Below are 14,405 nucleotides of genomic sequence, written 5' to 3'. Positions count from 1 at the left end.
AATGGGAACTACCTCATAGAATTGTGGTTTACAACGATGCCTGTCACATAATACTTGCTATCATTACCATTCCCTGCCCCCACTAAGACTCCTTCCACCCAGAATATTGCGGCAGAATATTAATAGCTAACATTCGGCGAGTGCTTCCTGTGTACCACCGTAGTGAATATTAACTTGGAAAATCATCACAACATTTAGCATCGTCACCACGCCTATTTTGGCCGCCGCCAGCCAAAATCCAGTGGCAACCTCGCTCTCGACCCAGCCACAACCAGCCCGCCCGCTCTACGTCATCACGGCGTGTCGCGCGGGAAGTCGCGGGGAAAAGGGAAGACGCCCCTTCCTAATTCCCTCGCTTCCTTGCTTCCTTTCGCGACACCGCCGGCCCGAAGGGCTCTTAAGTGACTGGACAGGGACGGAGGGGCGGCGGCTATGGCATCCAGGACGACAGCGACGGTAGCCGAGGCACGGCAAAGCTTGCGCCTCAGCCCCGTTGGGAACTGCCGGCGCCTGCGTTTTACGCAAGCGCAGCACAGCTGGCGTAGCACGCCGACGCACCGCCCCGACGCCTGTGAGCTCGCGAGAGGTGTGGCTCAGCACAGCTGGCGTAGCACGCTGGCGCGCTCCCGCGCCGCCTGTGAGCTCGCGAGAGGTGTGGCTCGCGCGAGGGGCGCGGCCTTGAGGCACGCTCCCCTCTGGAGGCGGGATCTGGGCGGGCAGTCGAGAGACCAGGCCCAATGGAAAAGAAAGGCCAGGGCGCTCGCGTCCCCACAGGTCGCCAGAAACTTGGCGGAGCGAGCCAAGGGCGGAGTTTGAGAAAGGGGCTGCGTCCAGTGAGTGGAGCGGCGAGTACAGCGCGTCGACGGCGGAGGCGGGAAGGGGGCGGAGGCCGACCGAAGGCGGCTAGGGACTGGCTGAAGGGGGTTAGCGAAACGTTAGCGGTCGGGTCTGGGCAGGGGGTGGAGCTGGTTGAAGGAACGGGGCAGTCCCCTGAGGAGCGGGGCTGGTTGAAACGCTAGGGGCGGGATCTGGCGGAGTGGAAGGTACCGGTCCGGCCCGATGAGGGGTGGAGTTAAGTGAATCGTTAAGGGTGGAGCCGGGGCCGGGGCCGGGGCTGGGGCCGGCTGAGTGAGAGGGTGGGTGATTATCCCGGGAGGTAGGCCGAAAGGGCAGATTCGTGAAGGAATGGGGTCTGGGCCGGGCTTAGAGGGTCTGGGAATGGGGTTTGGGAGAGTGGAAGGGGCGGTGATTGGTTGGAAAGGGCAGGCCCTAAAACGGACTGAGTGAGCCAGGGGGCTCATTGCTCAGTGAAAGGGCAAGACTAGGGAAAGAGAATCCTGTAAAAGGGGTGGAGTCTAGCGGACCGGGCGGGGCCAGGTAGAATGGCCACCTGAGTGGAGGGAGAAGGCCTGAGAGAGGCGGAGTTTGGAAGGCTGTGGAGAATCAGATCGTGTAAGGAATGGAATCTAATAGAGGGGGCAGAGCCTGGAAAAGGGCAGAGAGGTGGGGTCCTCAGGGCACACTAGCCCCCTCACATACCCACGCTCCCACCTCTCCAGAACCGCGGCAGGGGTCAAGCCTCCTCAACTATGACCTCAACCGGCCAGGATTCTACCACAACCAGGCAGCGAAGAAGTAGGCAGAACCCCCAATCTCCCCCTCAGGACTCCAGTGTCACTTCGGTGAGGCCCTAGACCCGCCCTCATGAGGGGGAGAGGGAGCAAGTTGGTCATGCCCTGGACTCTGACCCTTCTCTCTGATTCACAGAAGCGAAACATTAAAAAGGGAGCCGTTCCCCGCTCCATCCCCAATCTAGCGGAGGTAAAGAAGAAAGGCAAAATGAAGAAGCTCGGCCAAGCAATGGAAGAAGACCTAATCGCGGGACTGCAAGGGATGGTGAGCAGGGCCTGGCTGCAGTTTAGACTCCTATGACAATCAAAACCCAAAGGTTCCCAACCCTGGACAGTTCCCTCTGACTCAGGGCCTGAAATGGATCTGTATGTCCTTTTTTTTTTTTTTTTCCTCTGCAGGATCTGAACCTTGAGGCTGAAGCACTGGCTGGCACTGGCTTGGTGTTGGATGAGCAGTTAAATGAATTCCATTGCCTCTGGGATGACAGCTTCCCAGAAGGCCCTGAGCGGCTCCATGCCATCAAAGAGCAACTGATCCAGGAGGGCCTCCTAGATCGCTGTGTGTCCTTTCAGGCCCGGTTTGCTGAAAAGGAAGAGCTGATGTTGGTTCACAGCCTAGAATATATTGATCTGATGGAAACAACTCAGTACATGAATGAGGGAGAACTCCGCGTCCTAGCAGACACTTACGACTCAGTTTATCTGCATCCGGTATGGATGAGAACTGTGGGGGCAGGGAATGGTGGCAATCTTGGGGTCCCTATCCCTATGCCCACCCCACCCTGGGGCAAGCAGCTGAGTGGATAGGGCTGTTCTCTCCCTCACTCCCTCTCTGGCTCCCCACTGTCTCTCCAGAACTCATACTCCTGTGCCTGCCTGGCCTCAGGCTCTGTCCTCAGGCTGGTGGATGCGGTCCTGGGGGCTGAGATCCGGAATGGCATGGCCATCATTAGGCCTCCTGGACATCACGCCCAGCACAGTCTTATGGATGGCTATTGCATGTTCAACCACGTGGCTGTGGCAGCCCGCTATGCTCAACAGAAACACCGCATCCGGAGGGTCCTTATCGTAGATTGGGATGTGCACCACGGTCAAGGAACACAGTTCACCTTCGACCAGGACCCCAGTGTCCTCTATTTCTCCATCCACCGCTATGAGCAGGGTAGGTTCTGGCCCCACCTGAAGGCCTCTAACTGGTCCACCACAGGTTTCGGCCAAGGCCAAGGATATACCATCAATGTGCCTTGGAACCAGGTGGGGATGCGGGATGCTGACTACATTGCTGCTTTCTTGCACGTCCTGCTGCCAGTCGCCCTCGAGGTCCTGGGGGTCTGGGGTGTGTTGGGGGAGAGGAGTGGCCTTGAAGGTTAGGCCATGAGGGCAGGTAGCCTCATGGAGTCTGTTCCCCCTTCAGTTCCAGCCTCAGCTGGTCCTGGTGGCTGCTGGATTTGATGCCCTGCAAGGGGACCCCAAGGGTGAGATGGCCGCCACTCCGGCAGGGTTCGCCCAGCTAACCCACCTGCTCATGGGTCTGGCAGGAGGCAAGCTGATACTGTCTCTGGAGGTGAGTGACTCACCTTCGTCCCTCAGCCTGTGGATCCTGGAGGGCTTAAGAACGAAGCTTTCAAGTCCAACAGGAGTTCCTGGCCCAGCATTTCACTTACTAGCTGGACAACCTTGCATAAGTCACTTCACTTCTTTGTGCCTCCGCTTTCCTTCTGTAAAACGAGCATAATAATGGTAATCACCTCATATCATTGTCCAGTGAATTCAATGAGGCCCCCTTCTAAGTTCCTTGTTGCTTGACATTTGGTATGCACTCTCTTATTATTATCATCATTATTGTTATTCCCTGGTCATGTCTGGTCCTTTCCTGATCCCCCTTCACAACTCCTTGCCCCAGGGTGGCTACAACCTCCGCGCCCTGGCTGAAGGTGTCAGTGCTTCGCTCCACACCCTTCTGGGAGACCCTTGCCCCATGCTGGAGTCACCTGGTGCCCCCTGCCGGAGGTGAGCCCCAGTGGAGGAGGGGAAAGCGGGAGCCTCACTGCCTGCCCACATTCCTTGACCTCATATTTTCTCCCTGCCCTGCCCTGCAGTGCCCAGGCTTCAGTCTCCTGTGCTCTGGAAGCCCTTGAGCCCTTCTGGGAGGTTCTTGTGAGATCAAGTAGGAAGTGGGGTGTGGGCCTGGTGTGGGGTGGACGTGGGATGAGCCCTGGGGCAGACTGTCTTCGGACTTTCTCTGACTTTACTGGGCTGCCTTGGAGGTAGAGGGTCAGGCCCTCTCTCTCCCTGGGCCCTGGTTTCAGGCCTCCCACCCCATTTTCTATTTGGGGTCACCTGAGTTCCAGAGTATGACGGGGATTCAGAGTGAGAGGGTAGGACAAACGTGGCCTCCCCCTTGTAGCTGAGACCGTGGAGGGGGACAACATGGAGGAGGACAATGTAGAGGAGAATGAGGAGGAAGGACCCTGGGAGCCCCCTGTGCTCCCAATCCTGACGTGGCCAGTGCTACAGTCTCGCACAGGGCTGGTCTATGACCAAAGTATGATGAATCACTGCAACTTGTGGGACAGGTAGGCATTTGGAGGGCTGGATGAGTAGGTGTTGGGGGTCCCTCCCCATCAGGCACTAAGCCCCTAGCTCTCATTTCCCCACTGCTAGCCACCACCCTGAGGTACCACAGCGCATCTTGCGGATCATGTGCCGTCTGGAGGAGCTGGGCCTTGCTGGGCGCTGCCTCACCCTGACACCGCGCCCCGCCACAGAGGCTGAGCTGCTCACCTGCCACAGGTCAGACCCCGGCGCCTGGGGTGGGTGGCTTCCCAGGACTGTGGATGAGGTCTCAGGGGCTGGAGCTTGGGTTTCCCCTCCCAGGGAGCTGCTGCAGGACTTGAGAGGGGCTGAAGTTCCTGTCTTGCGGGTGGGGTCCAGGGAGGGGATGGACCCTCCTCACTGTCCTGCCGGTGCGCCTCTCTGTACCTCCAGTGCTGAGTATGTGGGTCATCTCCGGGCCACAGAGAAAATGAAAACCCGGGAGCTGCACCGTGAGAGTTCCAACTTTGACTCCATCTACATCTGCCCCAGTACCTTCGCCTGTGCACAGCTTGCCACTGGCGCTGCCTGCCGCCTGGTGGAGGCTGTGCTCTCGGGAGAGGTGTGTCCTCTGGGCTGGGGAGAGGAGGACCTGGGGAGAATGGAAAAAGAGGGCCACCTGCTGTTTTTGGAGGCTCTGAGAGAGTCAAGCAGGGCCTGAGGAAAGGGGCCATGGGGAGGGGCACAGGAGGGGGCGGGCCTAGAGGCTGCAGTAATAATGGAAGGAACTGGAGAAAGGGAAGGGTGGCCAAGTGCGGTGGCTCACATCTGTAATCCTAATGCTTTGAGAAGCTGAGGTGAGCTCAGGAGGTCAAGGCTGCAGTGAGCCATGATTGTGCCACTGCACTCTAGCCTGGGCAACAGAGTGAGACTCTGTGTCAAAAAAAAAAAAAAAAAAAAGGTTGGGCACGGTGGCTCATGCCTGTAATCCCAGCACTTTGGGAGGCCGAGGCGGGCGGATCACGAGGTCAGGAGATGGAGACCATCCTGGGTAACACGGTGAAACCCTGTCTCTACTAAAAAACACACAAAAAATTAGCCGGGCGTGGCGGTGGGCGCCTGTAGTCCCAGCTACTCAGGAGACTGAGGCAGGAGAATGATGTAAACATGGGAGGCGGAGCTTGCAGTGAGCCTAGATAGCACCACTGCACTCCAGCCTGGGCGACAGAGCGAGACTCCATCTCAAAAAAAAAAAGAAGAAGGAAGAAAGGAAGGTGAGGGTGAGCTGGAGGGCAGGCTGTCTGATCTTAGCACCCTGCTGCTTCCTAGGTTCTGAATGGTGCTGCTGTGGTGCGTCCCCCAGGACACCACGCGGAGCAGGATGCAGCTTGCGGTTTTTGCTTTTTCAACTCCGTGGCTGTGGCTGCTCGCCATGCCCAGGCTATCAGTGGGCGTGCCCTGCGGTAAGGACTCCTGGGGACCCCCCAAATCCTGATCCTTGTGGGGACCTGGATGCTCTCCCCAGCCCATTGCTTACTTATCATGCCCCATGGTCCAGCTCCCAGGACTTCCCCAGAAAGAAGTAAGGGTACAGCCCTTACCCAGAGAAGGACTGAGGATGGAGCCTCTCAGTGCCTATTTAGATAGGACCCCCAGATCATATTACCTGGGTGCTTATAAAACAGGATTCAGGGTCCCACCCCAGCATTTCTGGCCTATAGCAGCTGCCTCGACAGAACCCAGGTCCAGGCTCCTGATGCATACTCCAGAAGACCCAGGAACCAGTCCCCAGCATTAGCTGCCCAAGGCCCAGGGTCCAGTTCCCTAGCAATGACCCAGAAGAGCCCAGGGCCCAGCCCCGAGCACTTGCTCAGGCCTACAGGGCAGCCCTCGGGAACCAGGATCAGACTTTTCTCCTTAACTGATAGGACTAGGGTCCTGCCACTCAGCACTAAATGCCCCTACAGACCCCAGGGGTCTGGCCCAGCCCTCTTCCAGGGGGTTAGTATCCTAGGTTACTGAGGTGCTGTCTTCTCCCCAGGATCCTGATTGTGGATTGGGATGTCCACCATGGTAATGGAACTCAGCATATGTTTGAGGATGACCCCAGGTAAGGGGCTGCAATCAGGGGCCGCAGTGTGATCAGGGAGGTGAGTGAGCACCTCAGGGGTACTGGAGCCCCTAACCAGCCATGGCCCCCTTCCTACCCCCTCCCCGGCAGTGTGCTATATGTGTCCCTGCACCGCTATGATCATGGCACCTTCTTCCCCATGGGGGATGAGGGTGCCAGCAGCCAGATCGGCCGGGCTGCTGGCACAGGCTTCACCGTCAACGTGGCATGGAACGGGCCCCGCATGGGTGACGCTGACTACCTAGCTGCCTGGCATCGCCTGGTGCTTCCCATTGCCTACGAGGTACAGCTCAGGATAGATCGCAGGATGTATGTGACATGCCTGTGCAGGTGGCAGCCTGGACCTGCCTCCTCAGCATGTGTGCGTCTGACTGCCAGGTGGCTGATGATATGAGACAGCCCATGGGTGATTAATGAGGCTACCAGGGCAATTGGTGACTGTGATCACTTTGTGTATTTGCCTGTGCACAGGTGACTATATGACTGCCTTCTCTGTGTGACACTATGTGGGTGACTGTCTTGGCTGTGTGTGTGAGGGCCTTCTGACTATGCAGCAGTGGCCCGTGTCCTGGCTGGATCTGTGTTGTGTGTGTGCCATCACAAGTGCTTGAGTATGTGTGTGTGTGACTGTGCAGGCAGGTATTTCTCACCTTTTCTCTGTGTGATGGGTGTGATATTGTATGTCACTAAATGCAACCATCTCTGTGACAGCCTGTGTGGGACCCTCTGGATGTGAAAAGCTGTGTGTTACAGCAGTCACTGTCTGGCTGTCTGCCCTGGCTGTTTATGTGTGTGTCTCTGACTGGGAGGTAGCTGCCTTCCCTCTGTGTGAGCTGGGGGGCTAGTGGCTTGCGTATGGCTGACTCTGGGAGGGAGGGAGGGGGTGTGAGCACCGCTCTGTCACCCTGGGCGCTGATGTGCATCTTTGGATCTGCACATGCGCGGGTGGCCAGGACAGCCTTCTGTATGTGTACAACTGTATGTGCAAGTAACCAGCTCTTGTGGACACACCAGAGTGCATGTCGCCATTGTGGCTGTGTGGTAATGGCATGTGTATGTGACTCTGCAGGGTGGCTGTGGGTTATTGTCCTCTTTGAGAAACTGTGTGTGTGTGTGTGTGTGTGTGTGTGTGTGTGTGTACATGACTAGTGCAGATATGTAGTACTGGTCTATATGGGACTGTGTGTGGCAGTACTTGTGGCTCTGTGTGACTATCTTCTCTGTGTGTGGCACTTGCATTGCCATCTTCTGTTATGGAAGTGTGCAAACACCTCTCTTTGACACTATGTATATAAAACCCTATATGTTGTGTATGTGTGTCCCACATTTGACCCTGGGGTGTGTGTGTGTAAGGACATGTCTCTGTCTCTCTGTTTTTCATGTCACTCTCTTGACGTCTGAGTCTGTCTCATGTCTCATGACTATGTCTCATGTCCCCATCTGTCTCTTTCTACTGTCTCCATGTCTCTAAGTCTGCATCTGTTTCTTCTGAGTCTGTATTTCTTTTCTTCCCCTCTTCATTTTCAGTCTCTGCTTCTGCATCTCCTAGTCTGCAGATCCTGTGTCTCCATCTCTCTGACTGGCATCTCCATGTCTTCATTTGTCCTTTTCTCCATGTCTCTGGGTCGCCATCACTTACTATCTACCAAAAGCCCCCACCCTCATGCTTATACATCTCTTCTCTCCCTGCCTCAGTTTAACCCAGAACTGGTGCTGGTCTCAGCTGGCTTTGATGCTGCACGGGGGGACCCGCTGGGGGGCTGCCAGGTGTCACCTGAGGGTTATGCCCACCTCACCCACCTGCTGATGGGCCTTGCCAGTGGCCGCATTATCCTTATTCTAGAGGTAATTCTCTCTTGGTCCCTCTTCCCACAGTGGGAGGGTAGTTTGGAAATGTTGGCACCATCACTCAGGACAGTTTCCTGAAATCTCCTTTGAGTGTCCCTGCCTGGGATTGTTGGCACATACTGGGTAGTAATAAGAATAACAGCAACATTAACAGCCTTAATTGAGTGCTCACTATGTACAGAGCACTCTTCTGAGCACTTCATGTGTCTTATTCATTCAGTTACTTGGCAAGGCAGCCTTATGAGGTAGGGTCAGCTTACCTCATTTTCCTCTCTCAAGATCTGGGAAACTGAGGCACAAAGAGGTGTGATGACTAGCCTGAGATGGCACATTTACTGATGGCAGAACCAGGACTTGAACCCATGCAGCCTGGCTCCAGGATTTGTACTTTTTACTCTACCTAAACTGCCTCTAACAAGTTCCTGGGACAAAGGAAATTCACTGACCTTTGTAAATGGCCCAGTATCCCCATGCCCTGTGCCTCAGTTTCCTCATTTTTATGAGGCAGGCTAATCATGGAGGAATATCTGGCATATGGTAAATGCTGAATCTGTTGGATCTGGTTTTTTGTTTTTTTGTTTTTCTTTTTTTTTTTTTTTTTTTTTTTTTTTGAGGCAGAGTCTCACTCTGTCACCCAGGCTGGACTGCAATGGCACGATCTCAGCTCACTGCAGCCTCCACCTCCTGGGTTCAAGTGATCCTCCTACCTCAGCCTCCTGAATCACTGGGATTACAGGCACCAGCCACCACGCTCGGCTAATTTTTGTAGTTTTAGTAGAGATGGGGTTTCACCATGTCTGCCAGGCTGGTCTTGAGCTCCTGGCCTCAAGAAATCCACCCACCTCAGCCTCCCAGAGTGCTGGAATTACAGGCGTGAGGCACCGCGCCTGGCCCCTGGTTACTGTTATGCATTGTTCAGATATTAATCGGCTCAGCAACCTTCTGTGCTCTTATTCTCTTTTCTTTTCTTTTTTTTTGTTTTTTGTTTTTTTTGAGACGTTGTCTTACCCTGTTGCCCAGGCTAGAGTGCAGTAGCGCAATCTCGGCTCACTGGGTTCAAGCAGTTCTCTGCCTCAGCCTCCCAAGTAGCTGGGATTACAGGCGCCTGCCACCACACCCAGCTAATTTTTTTGTATTTTTAGTAGAGATGGGGTTTCACCATGTTGGCCAGGCTGATCTTGAACCCCTGACCTTGTGATCCACCCGCGTCAGCCTCCCAAAGTGTTGGGATTACAGGCATGAGCGACTGTACCTGCCTCTTTTTTTTTCCTTTTGAGACAAAGTCTTGCTCTGTCACCCAGGCTGGAGTGCAATGGCACAATCTCGGCTCACTGCAGCCTCCATCTCCTGGGCTCAAGCAATTCTCATGCCTCAGCCTCCCGACTAGCTGGGACTACAGGCACATGCCACCATGCCTGGCTAATTTTTGTATTTTTAGTAGAGATGGGGTTTCACCATGTTGGCCAGGCTGGTCTCAAACTCCTAACCTCAGGTAATCTGCCCGCCTCGGCCTCCCAAAGTGCTGGGATTATAGGGGTAAGCCACCATGCCTGGCCTGTGCTGTTATTTTCACCACTTTACAGATGAGGAAAATAAGTCACAGAGAAATTAATTGGCTTGCAAAAAGTCCCACTTACTGTGTGCCCAGTACTGCTTGTGACAGGACACGGTGGGAGTTAAGAACACAGATGACTCCATCAGAGAGCCCAAGTTCAAACCCCAGTGCTGCCTCTTCAGCTGTTATGACCTCGGACAAGTCATCTAACCACTCTGATCCTCAGTTTCTTTATCTGTAAAAAGAATAGCAACTGGGATTCCTGTGGAATGTAAAAAAAAGTCAATACAGGAGACCATGTGGAGAGGGAGTCCAGTTGTTCCTGTACTAGGTCAGGGCAGGGTCTTTTGTATGGATTCACAGCAGTCGTCTTGTGCAGGTCAGGTCAGTGGTTACTGTATGATGTGAGGCCAGGGGTTCCTGGACAGTGTGAAGACGGATTTCTGTATGGCATGAAGGCAAGTTCCTGTATAGATTGAGCACCTGTGGTTGTGAGGATTGAGTTAATATGCATGAAGTACTTAAAATCAGGTCTGGCACACAGCAAACAATAAATGTCAGCTGTTACTAATGCTTTTATCAGTATCGTTATCTTGCACTTTACGTCACAATTTACTCCCCACAACAACCACCTTACACAATGGGTGCTGCCCATCTTACAGCTGTGGGTTCTGTTCACTTGTTCCCAGTACTCTCCCTCCCTCTCCAGACTTGCAGGGCTCAGTAGGGAGGATTGGGGAGGCAGGACATGTTGCCCTCCAAATTCCCCAATGAACCCCCACCATACTTTTCCCTCCCCTTTTCCTTAACAAAGGGTGGCTATAACCTGACATCCATCTCAGAGTCCATGGCTGCCTGCACTCGCTCCCTCCTTGGAGACCCGCCACCCCTGCTGACCCTGCCACGGCCTCCTCTATCAGGGGCCCTGGCCTCAATCACTGAGACCATCCAAGTCCATCGCAGATACTGGCGCAGCTTACGGGTCATGAGTGAGTGGATTTGGGGGCGATGGAGGGAACTCAGGGAAGGAGGGGGCTGGGGGGCAGGGATTAGAGGTAGGAAGGAGGACAGTACCCACACTCAAGGATCTCCCTCCCTGGTTCCAGAGGTAGAAGACAGAGAGGGACCCTCCAGTTCTAAGTTGGTCACCAAGAAGGCACCCCAACCAGCCAAACCTAGGTTAGCTGAGCGGATGACCACACGAGAAAAGAAGGTTCTGGAAGCAGGCATGGGAAAGATCACCTCGGCATCATTTGGGGAAGAGTCCACTCCAGGCCAGACTAAGTCAGAGAGAGCTGTGGTGGCCCTCACTCAGGACCAGTCCTCAGAGGCAGCCACAGGGGGAGCCACACTGGCCCAGACCATCTCTGAGGCAGCCGTTGGGGGAGCCATACTGGGCCAGACCACCTCAGAGGAGGCTGTCGGGGGAGCCACTCCGGACCAGACCACCTCAGAGAAGACTGTGGGAGGAGCCACTCTGGACCAGACCACCTCAGAGGATGCTGTTGGGGGAGCCACGCTGGGCCAGACTACCTCAGAGGAGGCTGTAGGAGGAGCTACACTGGCCCAGACCACCTCGGAGGCAGCCATGGAGGGAGCCACACTGGACCAGACTACGTCAGAGGAGGCTCCAGGGGGCACCGAGCTGATCCAAACTCCTCTAGCCTCGAGCACAGACCACCAGACCCCCCCAACCTCACCTGTGCAGGGAACTACACCCCAGATATCTCCCAGTACACTGATTGAGAGTCTCAGGACCTTGGAGCTAGGCAGCAAATCTCAGGTAAGGCCCACCACACCCAGGTAGGGGCAAGAAGGGGCAAGAATCAGGCTTCTCTGATACATCTCTTACTTCTGCGTGTCCAGGGGGCCTCAGAATCTCAGGCCCCAGGAGAGGAGAACCTACTAGGAGAGGCAGCTGGAGGTCAGGACATGGCTGATTCGATGCTGATGCAGGGATCTAGGGGCCTCACTGATCAGGTGAGCTCAGGGAGAGGCTGGGACTGTGGCTTCCTTCTCTTGCCATTTTGTGTCTCCAGGTAGGAGCATGTGATAAATAAACATATAATGGGGAGATGGGGTCTTCAGCTTACTCAGTTTCATCCACCCACTCCAGGCCATATTTTATGCTGTGACACCACTGCCCTGGTGTCCCCATTTGGTGGCAGTATGCCCCATACCTGCAGCAGGCCTAGACGTGACCCAACCTTGTGGGGACTGTGGAACAATCCAAGAGAATTGGGTGTGTCTCTCTTGCTATCAGGTATGGAGCAGAGGAAGGGGATGGGGTGGAGGTTGGAACTACAGGGGGGTGCTGACCCCCACCTGTCACTCACACCCCCAACCTCAGGTCTACTGTGGTCGTTACATCAATGGCCACATGCTCCAACACCATGGAAATTCTGGACACCCGCTGGTCCTCAGCTACATCGACCTGTCAACCTGGTGTTACTACTGTCAGGCCTATGTCCACCACCAGGTGGGCCCTGGGTAGACCCTTCAACACGTGCACACTCACCCCACACACACACACACCCCTTCTGTGATTGGGTAAAGGGAGACCACAGGCCCCTCTGCATGGCTGCCTCATGTGATTATTTTGCATGGGGCGGGGGCTGTGGGATAGTCCAGAAGACAGAGTGGTTGAGGGCTGGAGTGGGGGCAGCCCTGCAGCCGAGGTAGAGGGGTCCTCACTCTCTCTCACCTGCCCTATTCTTGCCTCCTCCTCAGGCTCTCCTAGATGTGAAGAACATCGCCCACCAGAACAAGTTTGGGGAGGATATGCCCCACCCACACTAAGCCCCAGAATACGGTCCCTCTTCACCTTCTGAGGCCCACGATAGACCAGCTGTAGCTCATTCCAGCCTGTACCTTGGATGAGGGGTAGCCTCCCACTGCATCCCATCCTGAATATCCTTTGCAACTCCCCAAGAGTGCTTATTTAAGTGTTAATACTTTTAAGAGAACTGCGACGATTAATTGTGGATCTCCCCCTGCCCATTGCCTGCTTGAGGGGTACCACTACTCCAACCCAGAAGGAAAGGGGGGCAGCTCAGTGGCCCCAAGAGGGAGCTGATATCACGAGGATAACATTGGCGGGAGGGGAGTTAACTGGCAGGTATGGCAAGGTTGCATATATAATAAAGTACAAGCTGTTAAAAAACCTGGAGAAAGCCTTTTGACTTTGAGCAGGTGGAGAACCCCACATCCCTGGCCAGCAGAGCCAATGAGTAATGAAGGAAAGAGGGAGTGGGTCTCTGTCAGGTCAATCCCCTACCCATCCATTGCCCCCAAAAAACTAACTGAAAATAGAGCAGCCATTTTGACTGGCTCCATGGGAGATGAAATGGTAGAATCCATGAGAAAATGGGTGCTTGCCTTAGAAATAGGGGCCTCACAGCCAGTCCCAGCCACACCCACACCCTAGGCTGAGAAGGCAAGAAAACTAGCAGGAAGTATCCTCACCAGGCCTGTTTCCCCATTTGTCTCATTGGCCTGACGGGATGGTGGGAGGTCCACGTTTAACTTGAATGTGGTGGTCATGGTAGCTTCTTGGCAGAAGGGGTGCCTGCTGTTGACCGGAGGTGGGAAATTGGAGGACAGTCTGAGAGTTGAATTTCTCCCACGTGGTGAGAATTGCTTTGGCAGCTCAAGGGAGTAGGACCTGAGGTTTCCAGGACTTGTCTTCATGGCCACCTTATGATCCCGAGCTGACCACCACAGCCTTACTGAGTCAAGAAGAGGAAGGATGGGGAAGGGCCGGGGCTGCCCCGTTTTTGTTTTGTTTTGTTTTGTTTTGTTTTTTGAGATGGAGTCTTGCTCTTGTCGCCCAGGCTGGAGTACAGTGGCACGATCTTGGCTCACTGTAGCCTCTGCCTCCCAGGTTCAAGTGATTCTCCTTCCTCAGCCTCCTGAGTAGCTGGGATTACAGGCGCCTGCCACCACACCTGGCTAATTTTTGTATTTTTAGTAGAGATGGGGTTTCGCCATGTTGGGCAGGCTGGTCTCGAACTCCTGACCTCATGATCCACCCACCTCGGCCTCCCAAAGTGCTGGGATTACAGGTGTGAGCCACCACTCCCGGGCCAGGGGCTGCCCTGTTTTAAGAGCCCTCTGGATGCCCCACCTCTGCTGCCCTCTCATTGATCAGGGCTGTGCATGTGGTTGCCATAGCTGCAAGGGAGCCTGGGAAATGTGTAGCTTGACAGGCAGCCGCCTCTGATCAGGGGCTTTCTTCCCTGACAGAATGACCTCTCCTCTGTCACTCTCCACTTTTCTCCAGAGCTACCAAAAAACGGAGCTGAGGCAGCACGGGCTCTGTGGCCTCAAAGAGCTTCCCACAAAACGGTTCCCAAAGTCAGGCCATCCTGGTCAAAATCTGACCCCCAACTCTCCCACACACACACACCACCAATAGGAAAGCAAGGGAGAGGCGCTGTAGGGGACACACAAGGAGGTTTGGCCGCCGTCCGCGCACCCCTAGAGGCCGCTGTGGCACCCACGTACCTGTGCGCAAGCCACCTGGGGGCATGACCCCGTGCTCCCCCGGGGCAATGGTAGGGGCAGGGGCGGGGCAGTGGCAGGGGCAGGGGCGCGGCGCAGGGGGGTGGGCGGCCTGAGGAGCAGAGGGAGGGCGGCTGCGCATGTCCACTCCCCCACTCGCCGCCGGGGGGCCCCGGGGAGCAAGCGTAGCCCCCTGCCAGGC

The 14,405-nt window shown here is 55.3% G+C and overlaps 1 protein-coding gene across 6 annotated transcripts; it reads left to right on the top strand.

Moving 5' to 3' along the window:
* The first annotated feature begins 292 nt into the window (after positions 1-292).
* Positions 293-12,863, top strand: HDAC6 (histone deacetylase 6). 6 transcript variants are annotated; one of them, XM_025373343.1, is made up of 22 exons: positions 293-652; positions 775-845; positions 1,560-1,682; positions 1,768-1,896; positions 2,031-2,342; positions 2,487-2,951; positions 3,046-3,195; positions 3,535-3,641; positions 3,731-3,798; positions 4,039-4,207; positions 4,296-4,424; positions 4,620-4,788; positions 5,496-5,629; positions 6,208-6,276; positions 6,388-6,580; positions 7,993-8,142; positions 10,515-10,689; positions 10,807-11,483; positions 11,567-11,680; positions 11,817-11,963; positions 12,051-12,179; positions 12,431-12,863. In XM_025373343.1, the coding sequence occupies exons 1-22, from the start codon at positions 433-435 to the stop codon at positions 12,497-12,499; spliced, it is 3,969 nt and encodes a 1,322-aa protein (XP_025229128.1). In that variant the 5' UTR covers positions 293-432; the 3' UTR covers positions 12,500-12,863. The 6 variants fall into 6 exon arrangements, with proteins under 6 accessions (XP_025229128.1, XP_025229133.1, XP_025229131.1 ...); XM_025373348.1 differs by lacking the exons at positions 293-652; positions 775-845 and adding an exon at positions 856-923; XM_025373346.1 differs by lacking the exons at positions 293-652; positions 775-845 and adding an exon at positions 902-1,452.
* Positions 12,864-14,405: the final 1,542 nt, after the last annotated feature.

The sequence above is a fragment of the Theropithecus gelada genome, chromosome X (assembly GCF_003255815.1).
Source record: "Theropithecus gelada isolate Dixy chromosome X, Tgel_1.0, whole genome shotgun sequence".
NCBI classification, from domain to species: domain Eukaryota; kingdom Metazoa; phylum Chordata; class Mammalia; order Primates; family Cercopithecidae; genus Theropithecus; species Theropithecus gelada.
The sequence above is the reverse complement of the archived record's forward strand: the minus strand, read 5'-3'. Positions and strand labels throughout refer to the sequence as shown.